Source organism: Misgurnus anguillicaudatus, chromosome 11 (assembly GCF_027580225.2).
Source record: "Misgurnus anguillicaudatus chromosome 11, ASM2758022v2, whole genome shotgun sequence".
Lineage (NCBI taxonomy): Eukaryota > Metazoa > Chordata > Actinopteri > Cypriniformes > Cobitidae > Misgurnus > Misgurnus anguillicaudatus.
This window is the reverse complement of record NC_073347.2, coordinates 19,115,567-19,138,776: the sequence shown is the minus strand read 5'-3', so window position 1 is coordinate 19,138,776 and position 23,210 is coordinate 19,115,567. Positions and strand designations below refer to the sequence as shown.

The 23,210-nt window shown below is 37.1% G+C and overlaps 1 protein-coding gene across 10 annotated transcripts in view; it reads right to left on the bottom strand.

Annotated features, from left to right (window-relative positions):
• khdrbs2 (KH domain containing, RNA binding, signal transduction associated 2) overlaps window positions 1-23,210 on the bottom strand; it is a 90,017-nt gene that overhangs the window by 64,633 nt on the left and 2,174 nt on the right. For all 10 annotated transcript variants that reach the window (XM_055170430.2, XM_055170429.2, XM_055170433.2 and 7 more), the window contains exon 2: window positions 8,444-8,571. In XM_055170430.2, coding sequence (XP_055026405.1) covers window positions 8,444-8,571 — 128 coding nt within the window. The remainder of the gene's footprint in view (window positions 1-8,443; window positions 8,572-23,210) is intronic.

Below are 23,210 nucleotides of genomic sequence, written 5' to 3'. Positions count from 1 at the left end.
AAAGAAGGAAATGGAGCCTGAGGAAAAATTGATGATACATCCGCCGCATTACAGAACCCATATTGAGCTCTGACAGTCTGGGGCTGACAGCACAGATGCAGGGTAAACAAACAGCACATTAAGACCATCTCACAGTCAGTAGACTGACAGGTTAAAGACAGTCATCCATACAGATGAGAAGCAGCCATCCTCTCCTAGATCTTAAAACAAACTGATGTCCTAAAAAATCATATGTTTACAAGGTTGCCGAGTGTAACATTATTTACGTCGTAAAGATTATGGCATGTGCGCCGCAGATAAATGGCCTTCCATTGGCGTCTTAGTGGGTGTGTTATCCCATGTGGTGCTGGTCGGTTGAAACACACTGGGATAAGCCGTATAAACCGATTAGGAAAGATGTCACATTCCCATTGGCTCATTGATTCTTTACTTGACTTTCTTGTCTTTCCAACTACTGCACCCAACAAGAAAATCATTGTGTTTATTAATAAATAACCTTCCCAACAACAAACAACAGCAGCTTCTAATACATTAAGAAGATACAACTATTCCTCACCATTGTGTATTTTTGGTTTTGATTTTTTCCTGTCCGTGTACCGCTCGATTTTGTATCTGTTTAGCAGCTTATCTATGTTAAACACCTTTGACAAGGTTGGTCGGCCTTTGGGACCGGGGAATTCTTTAACAAGACTACAATGGGATTATCTTTGTGTGCAGAGCTTGCTACACCTCCATGTAAAGGTCATATAACTGAGGCAGATAAGCCTGAATCTATAGGGACAACAACCACAGGCGTAACTATTCAATGGATTAGATGAGTTTTTTGGAACTATACAAGGAAACCTTGGAAGTCTGTCTGTGGTAAATCTTTTAATGTCTTTTCTGGTTACTTGGTTTTGTTGAAAGGTTTAGGTAAAGCCATGTGTATAGACAATAATGAAACAATGCTGAGACTTCTAGGTGTTCTACTTTGACAGTTTTATGAAGATATTCACATACACTTCCTTCTGGCTTATGCATGAAACAGATCTTACAGTATGTTCAAATGTTCTGGATGCTATACTGACTTAACAGTTATTTATGTGAAATTATGTTGATTTAACTTTATTTCATCTTTACAATTTATTTTTCATTCAGTTCAAAATAGTTCAGCGTGACATTGTGAAAAAAATTGACATTCATGTGTTGTCACCGTGGTGCGGATAATGCTGTTTTATATGCTCCCCAGCATGTGTCACTAAAAAAATGTGTTTGTCAATTGAATCTTTCATCCCTATGGATTTAGGTGAATGATAGAATATAGCTTATCTCTGCACCATTTTGATTCATCAGCGTGATCTGCACCAAAAACAAGCATCACTTCAACTGTGCGTCTAATGAGTCTCTGCACAAACAGATGTACCCATAGGACATTTACTCAGTCTTAATTACAATCCTCTGATATATCATATGCCAAAGCAGTTGGCTGTAACTAGCAAAAACACACACTGCAGCATAAAGCAAGATGCCCCATATTTTTACCCGCACACATATTTCAGTAATACCTTTTGAATAATGGCAATCAAAATGACATCGTCCTCTGTGGGGAAAAGACCACAGGCACTCAAAAAATCATTTTGCATAAAATCCTATGATGTGCAGAAACACCCTTTGATAGATTGTCCAAAACCATCACTTTAATCTGAATATAGTGGTTTCCATGGCAACCACATATTTTACTTTACTAGACGGTGATGCAGGTACCCCTATTCATCTTCTGGCCTCGCTGCCTTGCCTTGACTATCAGGGCTCATAGGCATCTGAGGTCTGTTTCAGCAGAGACTATAATTCACTTGAAACCTCTTCTCTGTGTCGGTTATTGTAAATCACACACTACTGTATTTGTTTGCATACAGATAACAGTTTATAAAGAAAAAATGAGAACATTGTGATGTCACAATGATATATGTACAGGTCCTTGTAAAGTGATCTAAGAAAGAAGAATTGAAGTAGGATGCAAGCACGAATAAAATAACTGGTGATTCAATATTTGGTGGACACCATTCAGAAATCATAATTTTCCATATTTGCTGAATGTTTCAATGCAGAAGCAAATGCTGTACTTCTTAATAAGATTAACGTTTGTGTGCGCTCGAGTGTATGTGTGTGTGTGTGTTTATAGGTAAATAATCACTGTGCTGAAAAGATGCTAAAAAATTTAATAAATGATGGTTGCCCTTGATTTAGAGTATGTAACTCGTTAAGAGGATTGTGGAAGGCTGAAAGGCTGTACACTAAACAAAAATAAAACACAAAATCTTTACTTAAACAAGTTTTTGTTTACTTTGTCTTCCATACCCTTGACAATACTGCATGGAGACGTAGACTTAATATGCATTGAATAAATTCATTATGACAAGAATCTGTTGTCAATGCCACTGAAAATGCATTCCATATTTACAGGTATTTCACATTTTTAATACTCTTATAATTTATAGAAATAAATGTGATGTGAATATTACAGTAAATAATTCATCAGATTACTTTGCACAGCAGAGATGTGCAGTAAATATGTTGTCATACAAAGCAAAGATCTGGAGCTCTATCTTACACTCGGTGCAATGCGCGACGCAAGTGTCTTTTGCTAGTTTCCACCCTGCGCAATTATAATTTTCACGTTAGCGGCGCGTTGTTTAAATAGCAAATGCATTTGCGCCCCCTTTTGCGCCTATGGGCGTTCTGGTCTGAAAACGAGGTGTGTTCAGGCGGATTGTTGGTGCGTTGCTATTTTGAGGCAACTAAAATAGACTACGCCATTGACAAACAAAAACCTGCTCTAAAGTCTAAAGTCAATGGCGCAATATGTTTTTTTGCTATTTAAAGAGCGCATTAGTAATATGCGCCTAAATGGGACGACAACACGGGTTTGCTTAACATATACATGAATGCGCAGCAGCACAAAAAACGCTTTTAAATATGAAAGATTAAAGGATTGAATGTAAAAGATTATTATTGAGTCTCTTGGACATAAATGAGGACTAATTATGAGACGTTAGAAGGCACAAAGAGCTGCTTCACCTGCAGCCTGGTAAGTAAATAAATGCTTTGCTTTAAGCAAATGCATCTGTTTTTAAATGTTTTTTTTTTAATGCTACCTCACGGTTTTATTGTATATGATGACTCTATACCTGTCGATATGGTGAGATGAGAAACATTTTTAAGTAATGCTTAAAAAAAACTGACGCTGTCCAAGTGCTGAAACGTGCGGAGAGCCGTTTGTAAATTCTTTATCTCCTGTTTGTTACAAATAAAGTCTTTTTAGAGTACAAACCTTTTCTTACATACTTGTAAATAATGTTTTGATGATATTGGATAGCCATAGATTTAAAGCAATTAAAAGCCTGCTTTTTTACTTCCATGACTAAAAGAAAACTAATGAAAAAATAACAATTTCAATACAAGTGAAAAACAACACAATTATTTAACATTAATCTTAAACTGGGGATCTTCTTCCTCCGCTTAGTTTTTCAGTTTACAAAGTCCGTCATCTAAATAGGGATTAGACATAGCGCCAGCGCAACTTGCTTTTAAAGGGGATGAGAGCTGAGACTCTCATTGGTTTATTGCACGTTACACCCAAAATACTCCCATTACAATGGGACCAACCCTTTTCGACCATGCACTCGGCGCACAAACCATTTTTCCCGTCGTTAAATTAGCAAAAGTGGATTCGGACACGCCCATTTAGACGTTGCGCTTTAGACAATGCCCCTGAGCTATTACAGTCTTAATCTAAACCAATTCACTGGAATAAATATGCAAATACAAAGTAAAATCATCACAATTTAAAGGAAACATTGACAGATTTTTAAGTGTTGGAAGCTCCTCGTTTTCTGTTTACACTACTGGCCCTTGGGGTCTATATGACCACAATTTGAAAGCATAATTGTAAGAAAAAGAAACATTTTCAATAATACAAATAATATATCTTTTTTTAACTTCTCATCTATAAAATAAAGCTGTGTTTTGAGAGATTTGAAAGACTTTTGTACCCATTTACCACAAAAATCCTCAACACCATTAGCTTGCATGTGAAATTTAGATTTTTTTATGAAAAAAATCACTTAAATGATTATCTAAATGTAATTTAAATAGTTTCTGGATATTCATCTAGGTGTTAGGTAGAATTCCACCTTTTTCTGGTTAGAGATAAACCTAAAGAATTACCATTTAAGAAAGAAATAGCTTTGACCAGCAGAGGCCTATAGAAAGCCATTCATTTTACTGGATATGGGCAACTGCTCACATCACTACTTAAAGGGAAACTTCACCCATTTGCATTAAGCTTTGTACCGTTAGAACCCCAGTCATGTTTTTTAATGGTCGTGCATCATTCCCTCAGTTTCCCCTGAGAGGGGAGAAATACTGATTTCAGTGAGGCACTTCCTTCTTTCAATGATGTAAAAATCGTCATTTTGCGTCTCTGAAAGAAGGAAATCCTGTATCTCTATTGAGTGTGAAAGACTACAGACACTCATTCCTCATTTTTCCATGGGGGGGGCTTTGGGTGGCACCCACTCACGCTTCACACCAATAACTTATAAGGGGGGGGGACTTACTAAAATATACGAACACACACCCAAAAAAAACGACCAGCCGCCATCTTTATGCTAAGCTAAGCTAAACAGAAGTTGTGGAGCGAGCCAGAATTCATGTTACAATAACAGTGGAAGTTAATCAATATTACATGGAAGAGGGTGATTTTACAAGCGTGATGCTCTAATCCGCTGTTCATTGCACCTTTATGAGCCACAATACTGCAAAGAGCTGAGGCAGATGTAGGAACAGAAGCCCGAGGAGTAGGCCGGAGCCTGGGCGTCGGCTGGGTAGAGGAGCCCGGTGAAGAAGCAGCAACCATCGGCCTCTGCTGCGTAGAGAAGCTTGCCTGTTCTCTCGCTGTGTGGCTTCTTTATAACATTTCTGCATCAGATAAGGATATGGACGTTTGTTTGGTGAAGGTTTCTATGCAAGAGAGGAACTTTGCGCGCGTTTGGAACGTTTATTTCACGGACATGTTTCGGTTTACGAGCAGACGCGCTGCGGAGTATATAAGCTTGGACGGACTCGCGCCGTTTGCTTTCGGTTTAACATTTCTGGATCAGATAAGGATATGGACGTTTGTTTTGTGAATGTTTCTGGTCGCGTGCTTATTTCAAAGACGTGTTTCGGTTTACGAGCACAAGCTCCAAGAGCTGAGGCAGCGCGTCTGTGGAGATATCACGGCGCATTCACACGGGGCGTAAGCGTTAACGCTTAACGGAAGGCTTGTCTGAAGCGTGGCCAACAGCCAATCACAGTGGCCGCTACACATGCTCCGTTCTTCCATAAACGTAATTGGCTGGCTCTGTCTAGGTAATTTGCATAAGGCGATCTGATTGGCTGACGCACGCGTTGCCGCTTGAAATGTTGAGAAATGTTCAACTTCTGCCGCGAGCAACGGCACTGACGCAGCGCCGACGGATCCACAATTCAGTTCGGCAACGCATGACGTCACCCATTAAAAGTGAATGGGAAGCGTTAACGCTGACGCCCCGTGTGAATGCGCCGTTATGCAGGGGACGCGTTTGTGTGGAGGATGCAGGGATAAACGGACGTCTGACTAAAGTGAGTGTTTATATTTTCGTTGTTATACTAACGTGGCATTTATGTACACAATAGCATATCTGAGCGGTGTTTTATATGTCTATATTGTGAGAGCAGTGAGGCCAATAATAACACAAATGTAATTACAGTAAACGAGAGACAAAAAGAAAATTGGTAAAACTAAATAAACATTTAAATTGCATACACTTTTTTTAAGTACTTGGAAAGACATTTGTACTGCGGATCTGAAACCGCACGTTACTGTTTGAATAAGACTTTGCTACACACCAGGCCAGAGTGTTATTGTGTGTACCACAATGTAACATCACGTTTAAAAGTAAATCATGATTGGTGTCAGTTAGACACAGTGGTGGTGGCTATTTTCTTTGTTTTACTAACGTGGCATTTATGTACATAATAGCATGTCTGAGCCATAGACTGTAAAAAAGAGGTCTGAGCCGTGTTCCGAGTAATGGGAGTGGCTTGCAGAGCTGTGCATTGTGGTGCATAGTGGCAGTTGTAGTTTTTCATACAAATGTGCTCTAAAGTCACATTTTGTCTTTTCTCTGTCAAATAGGCACAAAATTCTACATTTATGTTACATTTTGACTACAAATATGACTCACTTTCCATAAAGATTAATGTTCCTATCGGTGAAATGGCCCTTTAAGTGATACATTTTGTGAATTTATGTATATATAAACATTGGAAAGGACATAAAATAAATATTATTTCAATTAGTATAATTTTTTGTTTTTGATGCATTTTAAAATGTTTGTTTTTACGAAATGACAGAAATTTAACTGAATGTAAGCGTGTGTGTGTGTGTGTGTGTGTGTGTGTGTGTGTGTGTGTGTGTGTGTGTGTGTGTGTGTGTGTGTGTGTGTGTGTGTGTGTGTGTGTGTGTGTGTATGTGTTTGTGTGAGCATGTGTTTTCTACATTGCATTTGTGCACAAGTACCAGGCCTTCATTTCTGTGTGGAAATTTTCAGATTTGTGCTAGATTTATTGATTTTTTTGACAAATGAAAAAAAATACATTTTTGCATTTGCCATTCATTTTCAAGTGGGGTCATGTTAAAATCACAAAATTGTATATTTCTTAGATAAAGGTAACCTTTTTTTTAAACTAATGAAATGTTGTTTGGGGTCATATAGACTCCAAGGACCAATGAGGGTTAAGGAAATATCAGATAACAAAGATAGTTTGACCTTTTCTAAACACTTGAAAATGCCTTTTACTGTAGATTCCCTATGCCAAAACCTGCTGCAGTCTACAGGCACTCCAGCAGAAAACTGGTTTCCTGTCGTTTCTCCCTAATTTCTTCAAAACAACTGTCTGTAGACATAATGACCATAAGCTGCTAAACTGATTACATTTCTTTGCATTTAAAAAGAAAGTAAACGGTTACTTTTCAGTACATACACAAACTGTTCCTTAGTATGCAGCCTATTAAAGGATCCACAAATAAATACAGCACTGAATAGCCTGAACTCTTTCATTTGAAAAATCTTTATCGATTTGACTCTATTCTGTTTTGCAAAAAACACAAGAATACGAGTTTTTCAAAAACACATCCTTCAATTTCTGCACATATACGGTCAGTATTATTAATAACTTATTCAATGCATGATTACAGCATATTAAAATACATAGTCTAAACTAAATCAATGCAATTACATTGTAGGGCTAGCTCCCCCACTGCAGGAAAATCTTACCATTAAAAAAAGAGTGTAAAAAGGAGAAACAAGGGTTTAGGAAATAAACTAACATAATCAAACTGTTACAACTTTAGCACAACATCTAAATGCCTACCTTCAACTGCACAAATCTACTAAAACCATAAAACAGTCAGCATACATTTTAGCACTATACGAAATCATTTCCTAAAGCAAAGTAACAGTGAAAAACTAGTGAGCATATGAGAAGCTCAAAAGCTTTAAGGATTCATCTGTGTTATGCTCATGGGCTTTCAAAACATCACAAGGCAGATTACACGTCTGCCTCGTGTTGCATGATAATCTCAGAGAGGTTCAGAGTAAATAACCAGTTACTAAAATTAGCCCTGTACAGTATTTATTTTTCATTATACTATGATGCATATACATTCATCTTTTATACTTGTAAAGCTTCATTGTTATTGGCAATATGTGATATCCATTACAGTTGACATCCTGTGATGTGATATAGGCAATGAGTCAGACCATTAACTGTATCAACTATATAATCAAACTGGCTAAATGAAAACTCAGCCAGTAGACTACAGTTTGACTTCATGGTAGATCTAGAGAATAAACCTGATCCTCATAAAAAATAAAACTGATTAAATGTTGAAACCTGCATCAAAAGCTCAATCAATCTTCATACAAAACAAAATAAAACAGTGCACACAACTGATAGTGTTTATAAATAATATTCAAGTGTTTTACCAATATTGCTTGCATTTATTGCTCTACAATTTAACAGTTGCATAAGAGGTAGCCAGCTGGTATAACAAAGCAACAACAACAACAACAAAAAACAAGAATAATTTCCTGATTATAAAACAAGGCAGAAAAATATCTGAACAGGTAGAAACAGATGTGGCATGTCTGTTACTAAGGGAGCCAGACCTTATCAAATATATGTGTAAATAAGAGCATCTGCAGTACAGCACACATATCAGAGTATTAAGTCATAATAACAAGCGCAGTAATCTCATAACATTAATGAATTACATTTCACCCCCTGTGATCTCAAACATGAGTGTAACATTGATTTGGCTGTCATGTCATCACTCTATTGTAGATATTATACAACACTGAGGTGGAGGAGGTCTTACCTTAGGATACTGCTGTACTGGAATCAGCACTCTCTCTGACAACTTGATGTTTTTGTTGCTGATGATATCCAAGTATTTCCTCACTTCACCATCCTTCCTCAACTCATCTCCTTCAAATTTTTCAATTTCTAAATGAAAGAAAACAGGTCTGGTCAATGTGATAGTTGGCAGTAGTGAAACATACAAATCAAAAGATTGTCAGTTATGGAATCACTTCTGACAACACTGCAAATACACCAAAATGTGAGACCACACTGTAAAAATGTACAGAAAACTTGTGTTAATGTAAACAAATATATAATATTATTTATATTATTATATATAATTAATTATATAAGTATTAAATCGATCTAATTTTTAGACATTATTTCACATGCAAACCGTGTGCCTCAATATTTTCTTGTAAATATTTTTTTTTATAGTTTAGGTTCAGTAATTTCACTTTAATGGCAATGAAAAAATGAGTAATGAGTCAGTTATTACAATGCTTTATTTTCACAAATGTCACTTTAGTCATTTCATTGGTAATTAACAAATTTGACTGTCTTCGCTGCAAAACCCTCTAAGTGCATGCAAGCATATTTAGCGAAAACATTCAATTTGAATGAAAAAATCACTTCTTTGGACAAGACATAACAAACAGTTGCAAAATCACTAAAGATGCAACTCGAAACCAGCCTGGGTTTCCCCATGCTGCCTTGTGTGCTAATTTATTCACGCTGAAAGTCTAGCATGGAAACTATGGACCAATGTTGCCCCTGAAATAGGGAACCAATCACAGAACGGGGAGGGGGCAGCAAGACGATGACGACATCTATGCGACACACCAAAGCAGTTTTGTTTATCCAACACGGCAGTAGACACAAAGTTACTTTTCGATGCAGCCTTAGACAGTGTTTTAAGTAGTTTTGAACGCAAGTTTATTAAAAAAAGCAACTTATGACACCAAACAATTTCATATCCAAGAAGGATGTTTAGATATGGCAAGACATGATAGCCATTGAGTTTTATAGGACCAACCTGCTAGGCATCGTCGAAGTCCATTTAACTTATAAATGATAAGTGGTATTTATTAATATCATATTGTCATTATGCTTGTACTGTGGTTGTCACAGTGCCACTAAGTTGTGTTGCTTTTCAATATCAATAAACAGCTACGGTTTAGTTGCATAGCTTTTAGCTGTGTGCACACGCACCTACGCGATAAAAGTTGTTTACATTTGAATTGATGTTGCTCTACATACATCATCTGGAATAATTGAAACGATTGGCTATGAGCTACCTACAGACGCATTTGATAGACATTCGTAGCGCCCAATAAACTGGTCTGGGCATTTATATACCACACCTCAAATACGAGTAAATGAGCAAATGGTTCCCAGACCACATCTCATTCTCCATGAGACTGGTCTGGTGTTAGCCAGGCTAAAACACTGCAAACATGTAAACTGAAGTACACATTAGGGGTCGCTGAGCCTGTGATCCATATCACTGCCCTATCGGGTTGTATTAAGGTCCAAGTACTCACAAGGGACTCAAATCTGAATGTAATCCACAGTCACATTCATTTTTTGTGCACTTTGAGGAGTTTGCTGAAAAATTGGCGTTGTATTTAACGGATTCTGAAAAAAACGATATTTCAGAATCGCCTGAAGCTGGGATTATGCGGATTTGAAGAAAACGTATTTCATAATCATACAGTATAATATGTGCCAAAAGCGTTCAGTTAGTATCATTATCTCATTCTTGATGGCGTTTAGCTTTTGCATCCAAGCTCTTCATTTCTAGGTCATCAACGAAATAGTTTGTGACACTAACCATGCTAACCATGTACAGCTTCTCTACAAAAGGGCAGATTTTCACACCCTGTAACATTCATAAATCATGCAGAGCACTTTGCAGTGTGGAGGAAAAGGCTTTGTGTACAGTCATTCAGATCTTCTGAGCTGCATGGTGGCTTGTTATTAACAGCAATTAAATAAACATTCAGTGTAGAACTTAACCTGTCAACTTAATCCTACTAAACCCTTATTCGCATGACAAACACAAATTGAAAAGCTCCTGCACAAAACAGTAATATTTTGTGCTCGAGGAATTTTATGGTGCTTTCGAGAATTGAACCAGAGACTTAGCAGCCACACAACATTAAAAAGCCTTGAAATGAAGCTGTCACCTGGCTTCCTCCAGGGATCTCCTTCTGTCACTGCTAAATTAATGCTCAGCAGAATTGAGAAATATGAACCTGCGCAACTCTTGTAAAACATAGAGAGGGAAGTGATAGGAAAGGAGTAGGGGAGAGAAGTGAAAGAAGAGGAAGAGAGCGAATAGAGAAAAGGAGAGAAGAAAAGAGGAGTGGAGAGGAATGGAGTGAACAGGAAAAGTAGAAGTCAGCAGCAGTTGAAACCATTATTTCTCACGCCAGCTCGGGGTGAGACTCTCTCAGCTGCCTAAACCTGCACAAAATCACTTTCTTCTACTTTCAAATTTGCAGCAGGTGTGACAATGTAATAGGTTGCTTGTGAGTCCCATGTTATGCTTGTAAGTTATATTATGTGTACTTGTTGTCTTTTGATTGCTTAAGGCTGCATATTAGGCAAAGAAATGTTACTTTAGTTTTGCTTTGGCTTTAAGTTTGTTTTATCACCTTCTTACCCCTCTTGATATTTATGACTTTATGGTTCCATGGGTGGGTTTTATGCGGCCTTTGTTCTTCCTGTTTTACATAGTGTTTATGGAATTATGGGTAATGTAGTACTGCTGAAGGTCAGCTCAACCCTATGTTGAGGGGCAATCACTTATAAACTCACCTACCTGTAAAGGATTATTAGGAACACCATACTTACACTGTGTTTGGCCCCGTTTCGCCTTCAGAACCACCTTAATTCTACATGGCATTGATTCAACAAGGTGCTGAAAGCATTCTTTAGAAATGTTGGCCCATATTGATAGGATAGCTTGATCTTGCAGTTGATGGAGATTTGTGGGATGCACATTCAGGGCACGAAGCTCCCGTTCCACCACATCCCAAATATACTCTATTGGGATGAGATCTGGTGACTGTGGGGGCCATTTTAGTACAGTGAACTCATTGTCATGTTCAAGAAACCAATTTGAAATGATTCGAGCTTTGTGACATGGTGCATTATCCTGCTGGAAGTAGCCATCAGAGGATGGGTACATGGTGGTCATAAAGGGATGGACATGGTCAGAAACAATGCTCAGGTAGGCTGTGGCATTTAAACGATGCCCAATTGGTACTAACGGGCCTAAAGTGTGCCAAGAAAAGATCCCCCACACCATTACACCACCACTACCAGCCTGCACAGTGGTAACAAGGCATGATGGATCCATGTTCTCATTCTGTTTACGCCAAATTCTGACTACCATTTGAATGTCTCAACAGAAATCGGCACTCATCAGACCAGGCAACATTTTTCCAGTCTTCAACTGTCCAATTTTGGTGAGCTTGTGCAAATTGTAGCCTCTTTTTTTCTATTTGTAGTGGAGATGAGTGGTACCCAGTGGTACTTCTGCTGTTGTAGCCCATCCGCCTCAAGGTTGTGCGTGTTGTGGCTTCACAAATGCTTTTATTTCAGTCAAAGTTGCTCTTCTATCAGCTTGAATCAGTCGGCCCATTCTCCTCTGACCTCTAACGTCAACAAGGCATTTTCGCCCACAGGACAGACGCATACTGGATGTTTTACTCTTTTCACACCATTCTTTGTAAACCCTAGAAATGGTAGTGCGTGAAAATTCCAGTAACTGAGCAGATTGTGAAATACTCAGACTGGCCCGTATGGCACCAACAACCATGCCATGCTCAAAATTGCTTAAATCACCTTTCTTTTCCATTCTGACATTCAGTTTGGAGTTCAGGAGATTGTCTTGAGCAGGACCACAACCCTAAATGCATTGAAGCAACTGCCATGTGATTGGTTGATTAGATAATTGCATTAATGAGAGATTGAACAGGTGTTCCTAATAATCCTTTAGGTGAGGGTATATTACTCATTTTAGATGTTTGTGTTCATGTTATTTTCTGTGTTTATAGTATTGTTTTTTTTTAGAATATCATTATATGCTGTAGCATTAAGATTTGTGTTCACGGGAAAAAAGGTCAGTAAACTATGTATGAACTTGTGTATCCTGATGCCTTTTGGACTACATCTCCACAGCAAGAAAGAATAGAGGATCCTATGCTTTTTAAGACCTGTGAACCAGCAGCATAGCTACTTTATTCGGATACAACAAAGGCTGCCTGTGGCATTTATTTTACTATTGTTCACACTTCACACATTCCTGAAATGTATCTCTGTTTGATTCCTCTGAAATGATCACCTCTATTTCTATAAATAAACTGTTTATTTTCCCAGCAATGATCTTAAAGCAGCTTTGCAATCTGGAAAATAATTAAAAATACTATTGGCTTGTTAGAATGCAATCTGCTGGTAACAAACATTATTAAAATAAAAAATCTCAAAGAGTTCAAAAACCATTAAAATGTGGGGAAACATTTTTTGTATTAAAGCTCAGAATTAACCATAGCATTTTCTTTCCAGATGTTCATTCGAATACAGACTAATAAAAGCCTTATTCTTGCAAGTTCAAAAGCTATGAGTGATGTGAACTAAAAAGTTACAGAGGTCATTCTTTATCATTGTGCCTGTAAGCAAGATAATTCATCTTAGGTAGCAGCAGGAGGACTGTGCAAAATAAAAAGAAGTGGTAAAATAACTGTTTTTCTAGAACAATAGTAAAGAATGACATGACTTAAAAGTTAACTCATTGTTGTTATTGATTTTGAGATAACATTTTTCTGCTGAGATTCTGCTTTCTCTCTCTCTCTCTCTCTCTCTCTCTCTCTCTCTCTCTCTCTCTCTCTCTCTCTCTCTCTCTCTCTCTCTCTCTCTCTCTCTCTCCTCTACTAAGTCAAACGAAGCCGAAACTGAGAAACGCAAGTGATACCTAACAATAAGGGATGCTGAGAAATGCTTTTGGGGGTGAGCAGGGCTGTGTGGCTATATATCTTGATTTATACTTCCCAGAAGAAAGGCACAACATCCTTAATGAATGTTTGTTTCTGCTTAAATAGACGTAAACATACAAACGAGGGGCACATTTTTCTCATCATAATCCACAGGGAGCTAAATCGTATACTGTGCTGTTTCTGTGCTATTTTATTTGTAAAGGAAAGATTTCTTCAGCTGCTCAATTCAAGGCTGCATGCTATATTCCTTTGATTTTTGCACCGTAAAACCTGCCAGTGAGCTATAAGACAAACAAACCAACACAACATTAAACAAACAACAGATCTTTAGGACCTCTGTTGGGCTTTTATTGATTTTGGATGCCCTTACACATTAAAATCTCTTGAGTACATGCGTGTCGTCTTTGCAGGAAAGTAAAAGGGTTTTTGGTTGTTACGCTTTGACCATTCCAATGGTGAGTGGCTCGGAGGAGTACAACAGAATAAGAAGGGAAATTTAGGCTTCATTTCATGCTTGCAAGATGATTTAAGATAAATCTCTTTGAGTAATGGCCTACAATTTAATAAACGCTGGTTATACACATGATCAGAAACACCATGAGGCCAATCCAACAAATTATAAATGATGATTAATAACAATATAAAGGTTGGTATGGCTGTTGGAAATATTATATGGTAAATTGAAGGTTTTTTGATGTAGTAGATGTCCACCCCTTAAGCCACCTTTTATAACAATCCATCAAAAAGACAACCAAGCTGTGACGGCTTCCAGCAAATCTGGAAAGATAGCATCCAGCTGGCTGTAAAATGAAAATTTTAACTCAGAGTGACATTCATTTTGTAAAAACATCTTAATAGGTCAGATCAGGACACTGTGAAATACCAAAGTTAAAAAAATCACACAATTCTGGATGGCAAAATCTTTCTCTAGTAAAACACATTTGAAGGTCACATGTTATAATGTAATTCCTTGCTGTCATACTTATGTTGCGCTTTGTTTCTCTGTGATCTGTAAGATTTTTAATGCATATTTTCTTTGTGCTTTCCTGACATTAACACACATATACATATACACATACACTAAAAGCTACAAAGGTACTTTCCAATAGTAATTAAACATAGAAAGGCAGTGACTCACAGTATGGAGGTGGCAACCAGCACAGAAATGAGAACTGTGTTTAGTCTTGGCAAACTATCCCCAGCAATATTTCCAAAGAATCTGCTACAGATTGTGACCATACCATCATTCCCATCCTATTCAAATGATTATAATTCACCAGTCCAAAAAAATAATAATAACAGAGAGCTCAAGCAATCTCTGCTGTCAAGGCCCTTTGACTGCCTTTTCCAATTTTATAACATAAATCCTCCTTTGAAGGATATTCTTGTTCTGTAATAATGCCTAATCTGAACCCATTCAATCCAATGAACACAAACAAATTATCCTGAAGTTTCATGACGCACTTTAGAAAATTAGACTGGAAAGCCTGCACAGATCTACTTGTAATAGTATAAATAAATGCTATTGTAAATACAGTGAAGCAATTAAAAATGTTATCACACACAAAAAACATTAGCAAAAGTGCTATTGCAACTGGAAATGAGAATATTCACTACAACAGGGGATTTAATATTATTTATTAATAGCAATTTATTGAGTAACTTAAGAAACTATTAATAGGAGTGTTTTAAAGTTGAAATGAAATTAAAATGAAAAAACTGTTATTTGTTTTACAGTATATATTGTTTTTTTTTTACAAATGACTTATAAGCTTCATTATTTTTTTAAATCCTGGGTTGTTTTTTTGCCCTTTAATCAAAAATGCAAAGTGGAGCACTGTGAACACAGACAGGCAGAGTGATACAAACAATGCAATGTTTCTTTGCCGGGGTGGGATATTTGAAATTTTTCATTGACATATAGGCTACTTTAATAATTTCCCGCCAGCCTTTTTGCCTTCCAAGAAAAAAATTCTATAAATATATAAACATACACATATATCCAATGAAAAAGCATACCCTCTGCTTTCAAACAAACAAAACGGGTAAAAAAAAAACTTTCATCCTATCTTTTTATAACCTCTTAAATATGGGTAGGTTTCAAAAATATAATAATTGCATTTTTGTAAAGAAATTTTGTTAGAGAACAGATTTAGAATGATTGTCAAAACATACACAGAGTTTAAATGAAATTAAATAATTAAATTCGTTTTTCCTTTTTTATAAATTGGGTAAGCGCCAGTGGCAGCTCGTGACTGCTCTTCCGAGGATGTGCTAATTCAAAATAAGTGTTCGGATTGTCACATGTGTGGTTCCCTTTTCCAAAATATGTGTCCTGCTTGTGGAGAGATCCTGTGTGCATCACATGTTTTGTCAAAACCGTTTATGATAAAAGAGATGCTCACGTTCCCTAAATACACGCAAGACACAGTAAACTCTGATTAGGCATGAGATTATGCGAGTATCTGGCAAACGCGAGCGTCTCTTTTCAAGTTCAAGTTCAAGGCAGCAGGCACTTATTTTGGCATGACACGTGATGCACACACGATCTCTCAAAGCGCAGAACACATATTTTGAAATGACGAACCACACACATGACAAGCTACATACATGTTGTGACGAACTTCGCATCGTGCGCTTCAAAAAAAGAAGTCACCAGCCCTCACTGGTAAGCGGCATCTAGTGACTAATAGCTGAATTACAGATTACCGTAAAAACACGACAGAAAAGCGTAATTAGCAGGGAAATATTTTCTCTTAACTGACGAGATAACTTGTCAATGGCAGGGAAAGAGTTATAATAAGCCAAGATGCTTTTTAAGACACAAATAAAAAAAAATCACAAACTTGATTCTGAATTAAACAAAAGCACATCTGCATGGAAGATGAAGCAACAGAAACTTTTTAATGTGTTTCAGATGAGTTTGGGTATAGGGGCTCATTTTAATTCATGCATCTGTGCAAAAAATACTTCAGTCATTTCTATTAGAAGCCTCCTGTTTCTTCATTTCTTATCTTACTGCATTACCTTATTTTACCATATTACATAAGCTTTGTGCCCACCAGGTGCTTCTTCTTCTTATTCCTTTATTTCGTAATGCCATTCCAGTATCTATGGCTATATTTATGGCGATAACCAGTTAATCCATACACAAGTTTTATTCAGACAAGGTTGGGGGAGGGACAATTTTGTATCTCCAATTTGTCTAACTTGCATGTTTTTGGCCTGTGTACTGGAGTAAACCCACGCTAACACAGGGAGAACATGCAGAAACTCCACACAGAAAGGCCACCTGCCCTAGCCGGGCCTCGAAACGAATATATACAGCAGGTAAAATAAGTATTGAACACTTCACCATTCTTTTTTAGTAAACATATTTCCGAAGGTGCTGCTGACATAAAACCCTCACCAGATGTTGGCAACAATCCATGCAATCCACACATTCAAAGAAACCAAGATGTCCACAAATCAGGTTATGTGTAATAATGTAAAATAACACAGGAAAAGTATTGAACATGCTTACTAAAATGTATTTAATGCTATATACAAAAACCTTTGTTGGTAATGAAAGCTTCAAGACACCTCCTAGATGGAAAAACTAGTTGCATGCACTGCTCAGGTGTGATTTTAACCCATTCATTCTTTCTCTGAAAGGTTTGCCTGTGTCATGTTACATGATTACACATAACTTGATTTATTGACATCTATGATTCATTCCTTTGAATGCGTGGATTGCATGGGTTGTTACCAACATCTGGTGAACATTTCATGTCAATAGCACCTTTAGAAATATATTTACCCGAAAAAAAGTATTGATGTGTTCAATACTTATTTTACCCGCATTATATAAAAAAGTGGTCTCTCTGACAATAGTGCTGTTGAATTCACATGACAGCTGCAATACATTTTTGAAAATCAATGGTAGAATAATAATCAGACAAATGAATCCAGGATGAATCATAATACTGTAGTTTTGTTTCAGGAAAGAAAAAGAAAAATTTAATGCCAGTGTTTCACCTCCACACAGTGAAGGACATTTTGTCTTTCTTTCTAATTAGAATAAAAGTGAGACTGACTGCTTCACTCCTCTCACCTGCACTCTGAACTCCTAATAAGGGGACCAAAGACAGGTCTTTAATATAGTAAGTCGACAGATGTCAGCACAGTGGGCTCCTGCACCTTTCAGGGGTTGCCATAACAAAGTTAGAGCTCTGAGTGACACTAAATGAATTAGGTGAGTTAAAGGAAAGTTTCACCCAAAAATAAAAGCATTCAATCATTATTTTCTCACCGTCATGCATTTATTTTATTCATGCACCAGGGAGACCTGTGTTCTTGTGGTTTCATAAATCAATACGTATTGAGAAAACACTGATTCATTCATTCAACACATGTGCACAGATTACTAAAAAGACAGCCTACATATACTCACATACTCATACTGCCTGCAGCTAAAGACTGTTTGATAGTAAAACAGAGACATGTATACAAAAAAGCCTAAAATCATTCACAAATCTCTTTTACTTAAATAGCTCTTCCAATCATACAGTAATAAAATCCCTGATTGAACTTTTGCTAGAGGCTGTTATTACACACAAATAAGAAAATGAGAGTAAGGTTGCCATGAACTAGAAGGAGACAGGATTTCTGCTCCAGCTCCACTGGTTCTCCTGGCACATGCAGTGTCACAGATGAGGATAAAGAAGAGCACAGGGACACAGCGAAAGCTTGTGGATTGCAGACATTTGTTCAACCTGTCTGAAGCCCCCGGCGTAGTGAAATAAAAACATCACACACTTAATTCTGTATGCATTTTGTTCTCCTGCCAAAATGCACATTAACATCTGCCGCATGTATAATATTGAGCAAACACATACAAATTATTCTGGGGGTGAAAGAACAAGCCTGTTTGAATATATCCACTGTCAGCCATTCCCCTCACCAAAGAGGGAAATTTCATCAAGCCACCAAACACGCTTACAGAAAGGTGCTTCTCATTGGCTCAATGGGTTTCCCATTTTTAGAAGGTGTTGTTGAAACAGCAGAAGAAAAAAACTGATATCCATCCTGAGAAACAACTACACTTGGAAACTGACTGGAGTTTTATCAATCTATGCAATGCAATTCCTTGTACATTCACAGCTAAAATCACTGGCCTTATGGTACTGAAAAAACCCCAAACATGATGTAAAAATGTCCTCATTTAAGCTTAATGAAAATGGCATTTAAAGGTGTAGCTAAATTGGACAAGCAGCAAAAAAGGTTTGATCTAGTGAACAGACATACAAGTGTATTGTAATGCAAAAGTTGCTTTAGATAAAAGCATCTGCCAAATGCATGCATTTAAATGTACCGTAAACCTAGGTGACCTTTGCTAATAATGAAAAACTGAAGTGTATTGAAATTCAACTGCATTAAATGGCTGTACAGTAAGACTGTCTGGATGACGATTGATCGAGTTTCATCATTCATGTACCAAACACATCAGTTATAGAATGCTATAAAATCATGATGCAGATATACTATAATAATTAAGCAATATCGCTCGAGTAGGAGTGTGATAAGTCAGACACACGGAGAGTGATTCAAAAAAGCGCGTTTGTGTGTGTCCGTGTGTGGGTGCAGTTTTTCCATTCAGGGATGAGCCTGTTTAGAGGACCTCCATTCACTAGGTGGCGGAATGATACGAAAGGTGAAAGCGGTTACTGTGCCGTTATCAGTAGAATATTGCACGCCTCTTAGCCAATCAGATTCGAGAACCAGAAAGAACTGTTGTATAAAATATAATAATTCACAACTAAACAAGGTCTTTATATTGCTTTCAGTGACTACAAACCATAAAAGAGACAAAGACACGCCCTTTATTATTTAGGGTATTAAGCCATTCATTCTGGCTGTTGAGCAACATCAACCTATTTATCAAAAAATCAAGGTAGCTGCCATTAACCTATTAACCTACACATGATTGCTCTGTGATAGGAAGCTATGGCTTGATAAGTTCTAAAATGGGAAGCTGTTAGGACAACCTGATCCTATCAACTACCCATTTTAAATAGCTCACTTTCTACATACTAATGTCTCCTCCTTGGAAGATTGCAGTAGTCAGTCTGTCAATGGCTGTTACTATGCAATCTGCAGGTCACATATAAATGGCAAGATTTAAGGCATGCTTAGGAAAATGGAAACCTTGTGAAACACAGTTTTCTGTTTTAAAGATTATCGTTTTTTAGGAGTTTGTAACTGCTATGGTAGTTTGTGCAATTGGGATTTGTTTCCAAAGTATAGGCAGAATTTGAAGGTGTTTGTATTACTGTTATTTATACAGTACTATTATACACTTTAAATCTTTACACATGGGGGGAGTAAATAAAACATACAGTAATACCAGAAAACACTTATTCGTTATCTGATTAAAGGCAGAGTAGGCAGGTTTAGTCAAAAAAAAGTCTAAAACACTTTTTTCCAAATTTGTTTAAACTCTCTTTATATACCAATACATAAGTAAAATGTAGGTACTCTGAAAAAGAGAGTATAAAAATCAAGTGTCTGTAGACATCTCACGACTGTTTTAAACACAGCTAATTTTCCATTCACTCCACCCCCTCCCTTCTAGGTTTCTTCTAAAGCAACGCCCCGAAACACGTGAACACGTGATGCCGACTGCTTTGCTGTTGGAGAAGCATTTACCTCAGACAAGCGGAGAGGAAGAAGCGCAGTGCATGCAGTAACATCATGTCATAATACACCTAACTTTATCACTATGAATATAAACACATAGGATGGCTTTTAGTACTCACTATTGAGCTAGCATATCGATACTAGTAAAGTTTAAAATATATTTTGTTTGATTCGGTAACGAACGAGCTAGTTATATTTAGCCTGTAAGACATCTAAAAACAGGTTGCATTGATTGAAGTTTTTTCATTGCCATCAGTTACACTGTGATGAAGGTGAATTTCGTGGAGGATTTAAAACATATACAGTGTTTTGCATGTAAGAGTTTCTGTGATGAAAGCATTGTTGACTCTGAAGAGGACTACACTCTGGAGACAATACCGCTACCGGATCGTCGACTCGGGGAAAAGCCACGCGATATTTAATCTTGTTTGATTTATTCCTCTTTTTTGCCTTGTTTGCCTTCGCTGACTGCATATGCAGGTACTGTGAGTTCTGAATGCTCTTTCTCTGCCGTACTTTTGCTCTTCCTAAATTTCGTGCCTCGTGCACTTGATAATCAATTGGGTGTGCGCATGTCTGGGCAGATCCTGTAGCAACAGGGGTGGTAGCTATGATTGCGAGAGAGATTGACAGTCGCACAAGCCAATCATTTGTTTCGTCCCAAATGGAAATAATTAGCTGTGTTTAAAACAGTCGTGAAAGGTCTACAGACCCTCGAGTTTTATACTCTCTTTTTCAGAGTACTTCCATTTTACTTATGTATTGGTATATAAAGACAGTTTAAACTAAGTTTTGTAAAAAAAAGTTTTTTAGACAATTCTTGCCTATCCTGCCTTTAAGTGTGTATAAAACTGTGCTGTTATCTGAATCTCTGTCTAACAAAAACAAATGTCCAATATATGCCCAAATGTTTTACTCATATGTGAGAAATGCTTGACGTGCATGTTCAAGCGTTCATCAGAGAGGACATTTAAGTAAAGTCCTACTTTATGGTTATCACCTTTAGGTAATATCCATTTGAAAAGTGTTGTCGGTAAGCATATTTTTTGCCTGCCTCACATTTTGTCCCTCTGAGGCACAGAAAGCTACAGTATTTTTGAAAACTGGCCCCAGAAGTGGACGCAGTTGCAGTCTGTCCTTTTCTAACTAAGTAGTTTGCATCAAGTCACCTCTATAAAAAGCAATTCAGCAATGTGCTTTACAAGATCAAAATGACAGACTGGAATTTGAAGAATTCTTTCTGTTCTCTCGAGAGGAACAGCTTATTCCAGTTTGGTGCTTCTCTGAAGTGGACTGAAGTTTCACCTGGAAATTGAAGCATCCGGGTGGATACGATGCATATGTTTTTAAAAGTTCTGGTAAAGGACAGACTCGGGTATTTCACAAAGTTCCTTATAAGTTTGCAAGGTCCATTTATACAGTAAATCCCCTTATCACAGTGTCCTGTACACTTTTAGAAAGAAAGATACAAAACTGTCACATACAGTATAGGTCCTGTTATGTACCATTTAGGTACAGATAAAGTATATATACCAACATGTACCTCTGAGGTACTATGCGCTCTTTAGGTACAAAAGTGTTCCTTTCAAAAACAGCTTTTACCTTTTTTCTAAGTGGGGCCAAATTTTAGTTGCCAAAGCTAAAACTGTAAAAAAAAAAATACAGCATGAAGTTAAAACAACTTGAAGTGTTGAAATGTTTTAACTTATATTTTTATGTTACTTTAACTCAACAAATTATGTTGACTTGACAAAAATGCTGCATTTTTTTACAGTGACATGGCTTAGTTGCACCCTAGAAGGCAGACACAGATTTTAGATCATAAAATTTGACCAGCTGTTTTTGCCTTATTACAATTTTATAGTTATGTCGACAGAGACTGGACTTGTTCCAAGCAATCTGTTAAACACTGCCAAAGGCCAAAGTCGCTCTTAATAAAAGGTTCCTAGTAAATTCACATTTAGTGTGTGAATTTCCCAAAATAATTCAATAAATAAAAATAAAAAGAATACACAACACCATAGAAATCTCATATACAATATAATCTAAATAATTTAACATTTGATTAACAGATTACAGCAAATACAGTATGCAATCTAACATCTGTTTACACTATAAAGCATACCATCATATAAAAATGGCAGAACTACACACAGTGGCCAAAAAAGAGTAGGCTACATACTAATACTGTAAGTCTTTCCCACAAAAGACTTCCCCACAAGAATATTTAAGCATATTTAAAACATGAAATCTTTAGCTGTACAGAAAGCCACCTGATGTATTTGTCACAAATGCTCTATTCATTGCTAAAAATGTGTTTTGAAAAGGATTACAGCTTTTGTAACATACAAAAAAAAAACATAACCCTAAAATTATCAAATTAATCTTTGCAAGCTACTTCACTATTATTCGAAGAGGTCTAGACATTAATGTTACACAGCAGGCATGGATCATTAGCTGAAGTGCTTAGTCGTCAGTTGTTTTCAGGCCGCCTGGTGTTTAGGATAAGTTACCCATTTATTGATCGTTGTTGTAATATTAATCACTTCCCTTTTAAAGGGTGTGAAAAAAAAATAAGTACAGTAGATTCTGGGAGAGGCTCCACAATCCACCCGTTTTATACACTTTTATGCGGGTATCCGCGGGTACCCGACCCGTTGCAGGACTCTGGCTCCTACCCTGAACTTTCTATTGAATGCATACAAATTCATAGTGACTTACAGTGCAATCTATACATTTCATTTGTATCTCTCTGTGTGCGTGTGCACGCGTGTGCATGCGTGTTCCCTAAGGATCGAATCCTTGACCTTTGTGGTGCTACTGCAATACTCTACTACTGGAGCTATAGGAACACATCATATAACAAATAATGTATAAATAATGTATACACTGGCAGGGTACCAGTATCTCAGCATGAAATTCAACAAACCGCACAAAGAACTAAATTAGAAAAAAAATGATTTGCCACTACTGAACCTGTCTTTGTAATGTGTTACAGTTGAGAGAGCTTTCTTCATATTTTTATAATTTGCATGTGGTAGTCAGTGTAACAAAGTGAATGTCTAATAATGATCCAAATGAAAATAGTTTTTTCCTTTACTT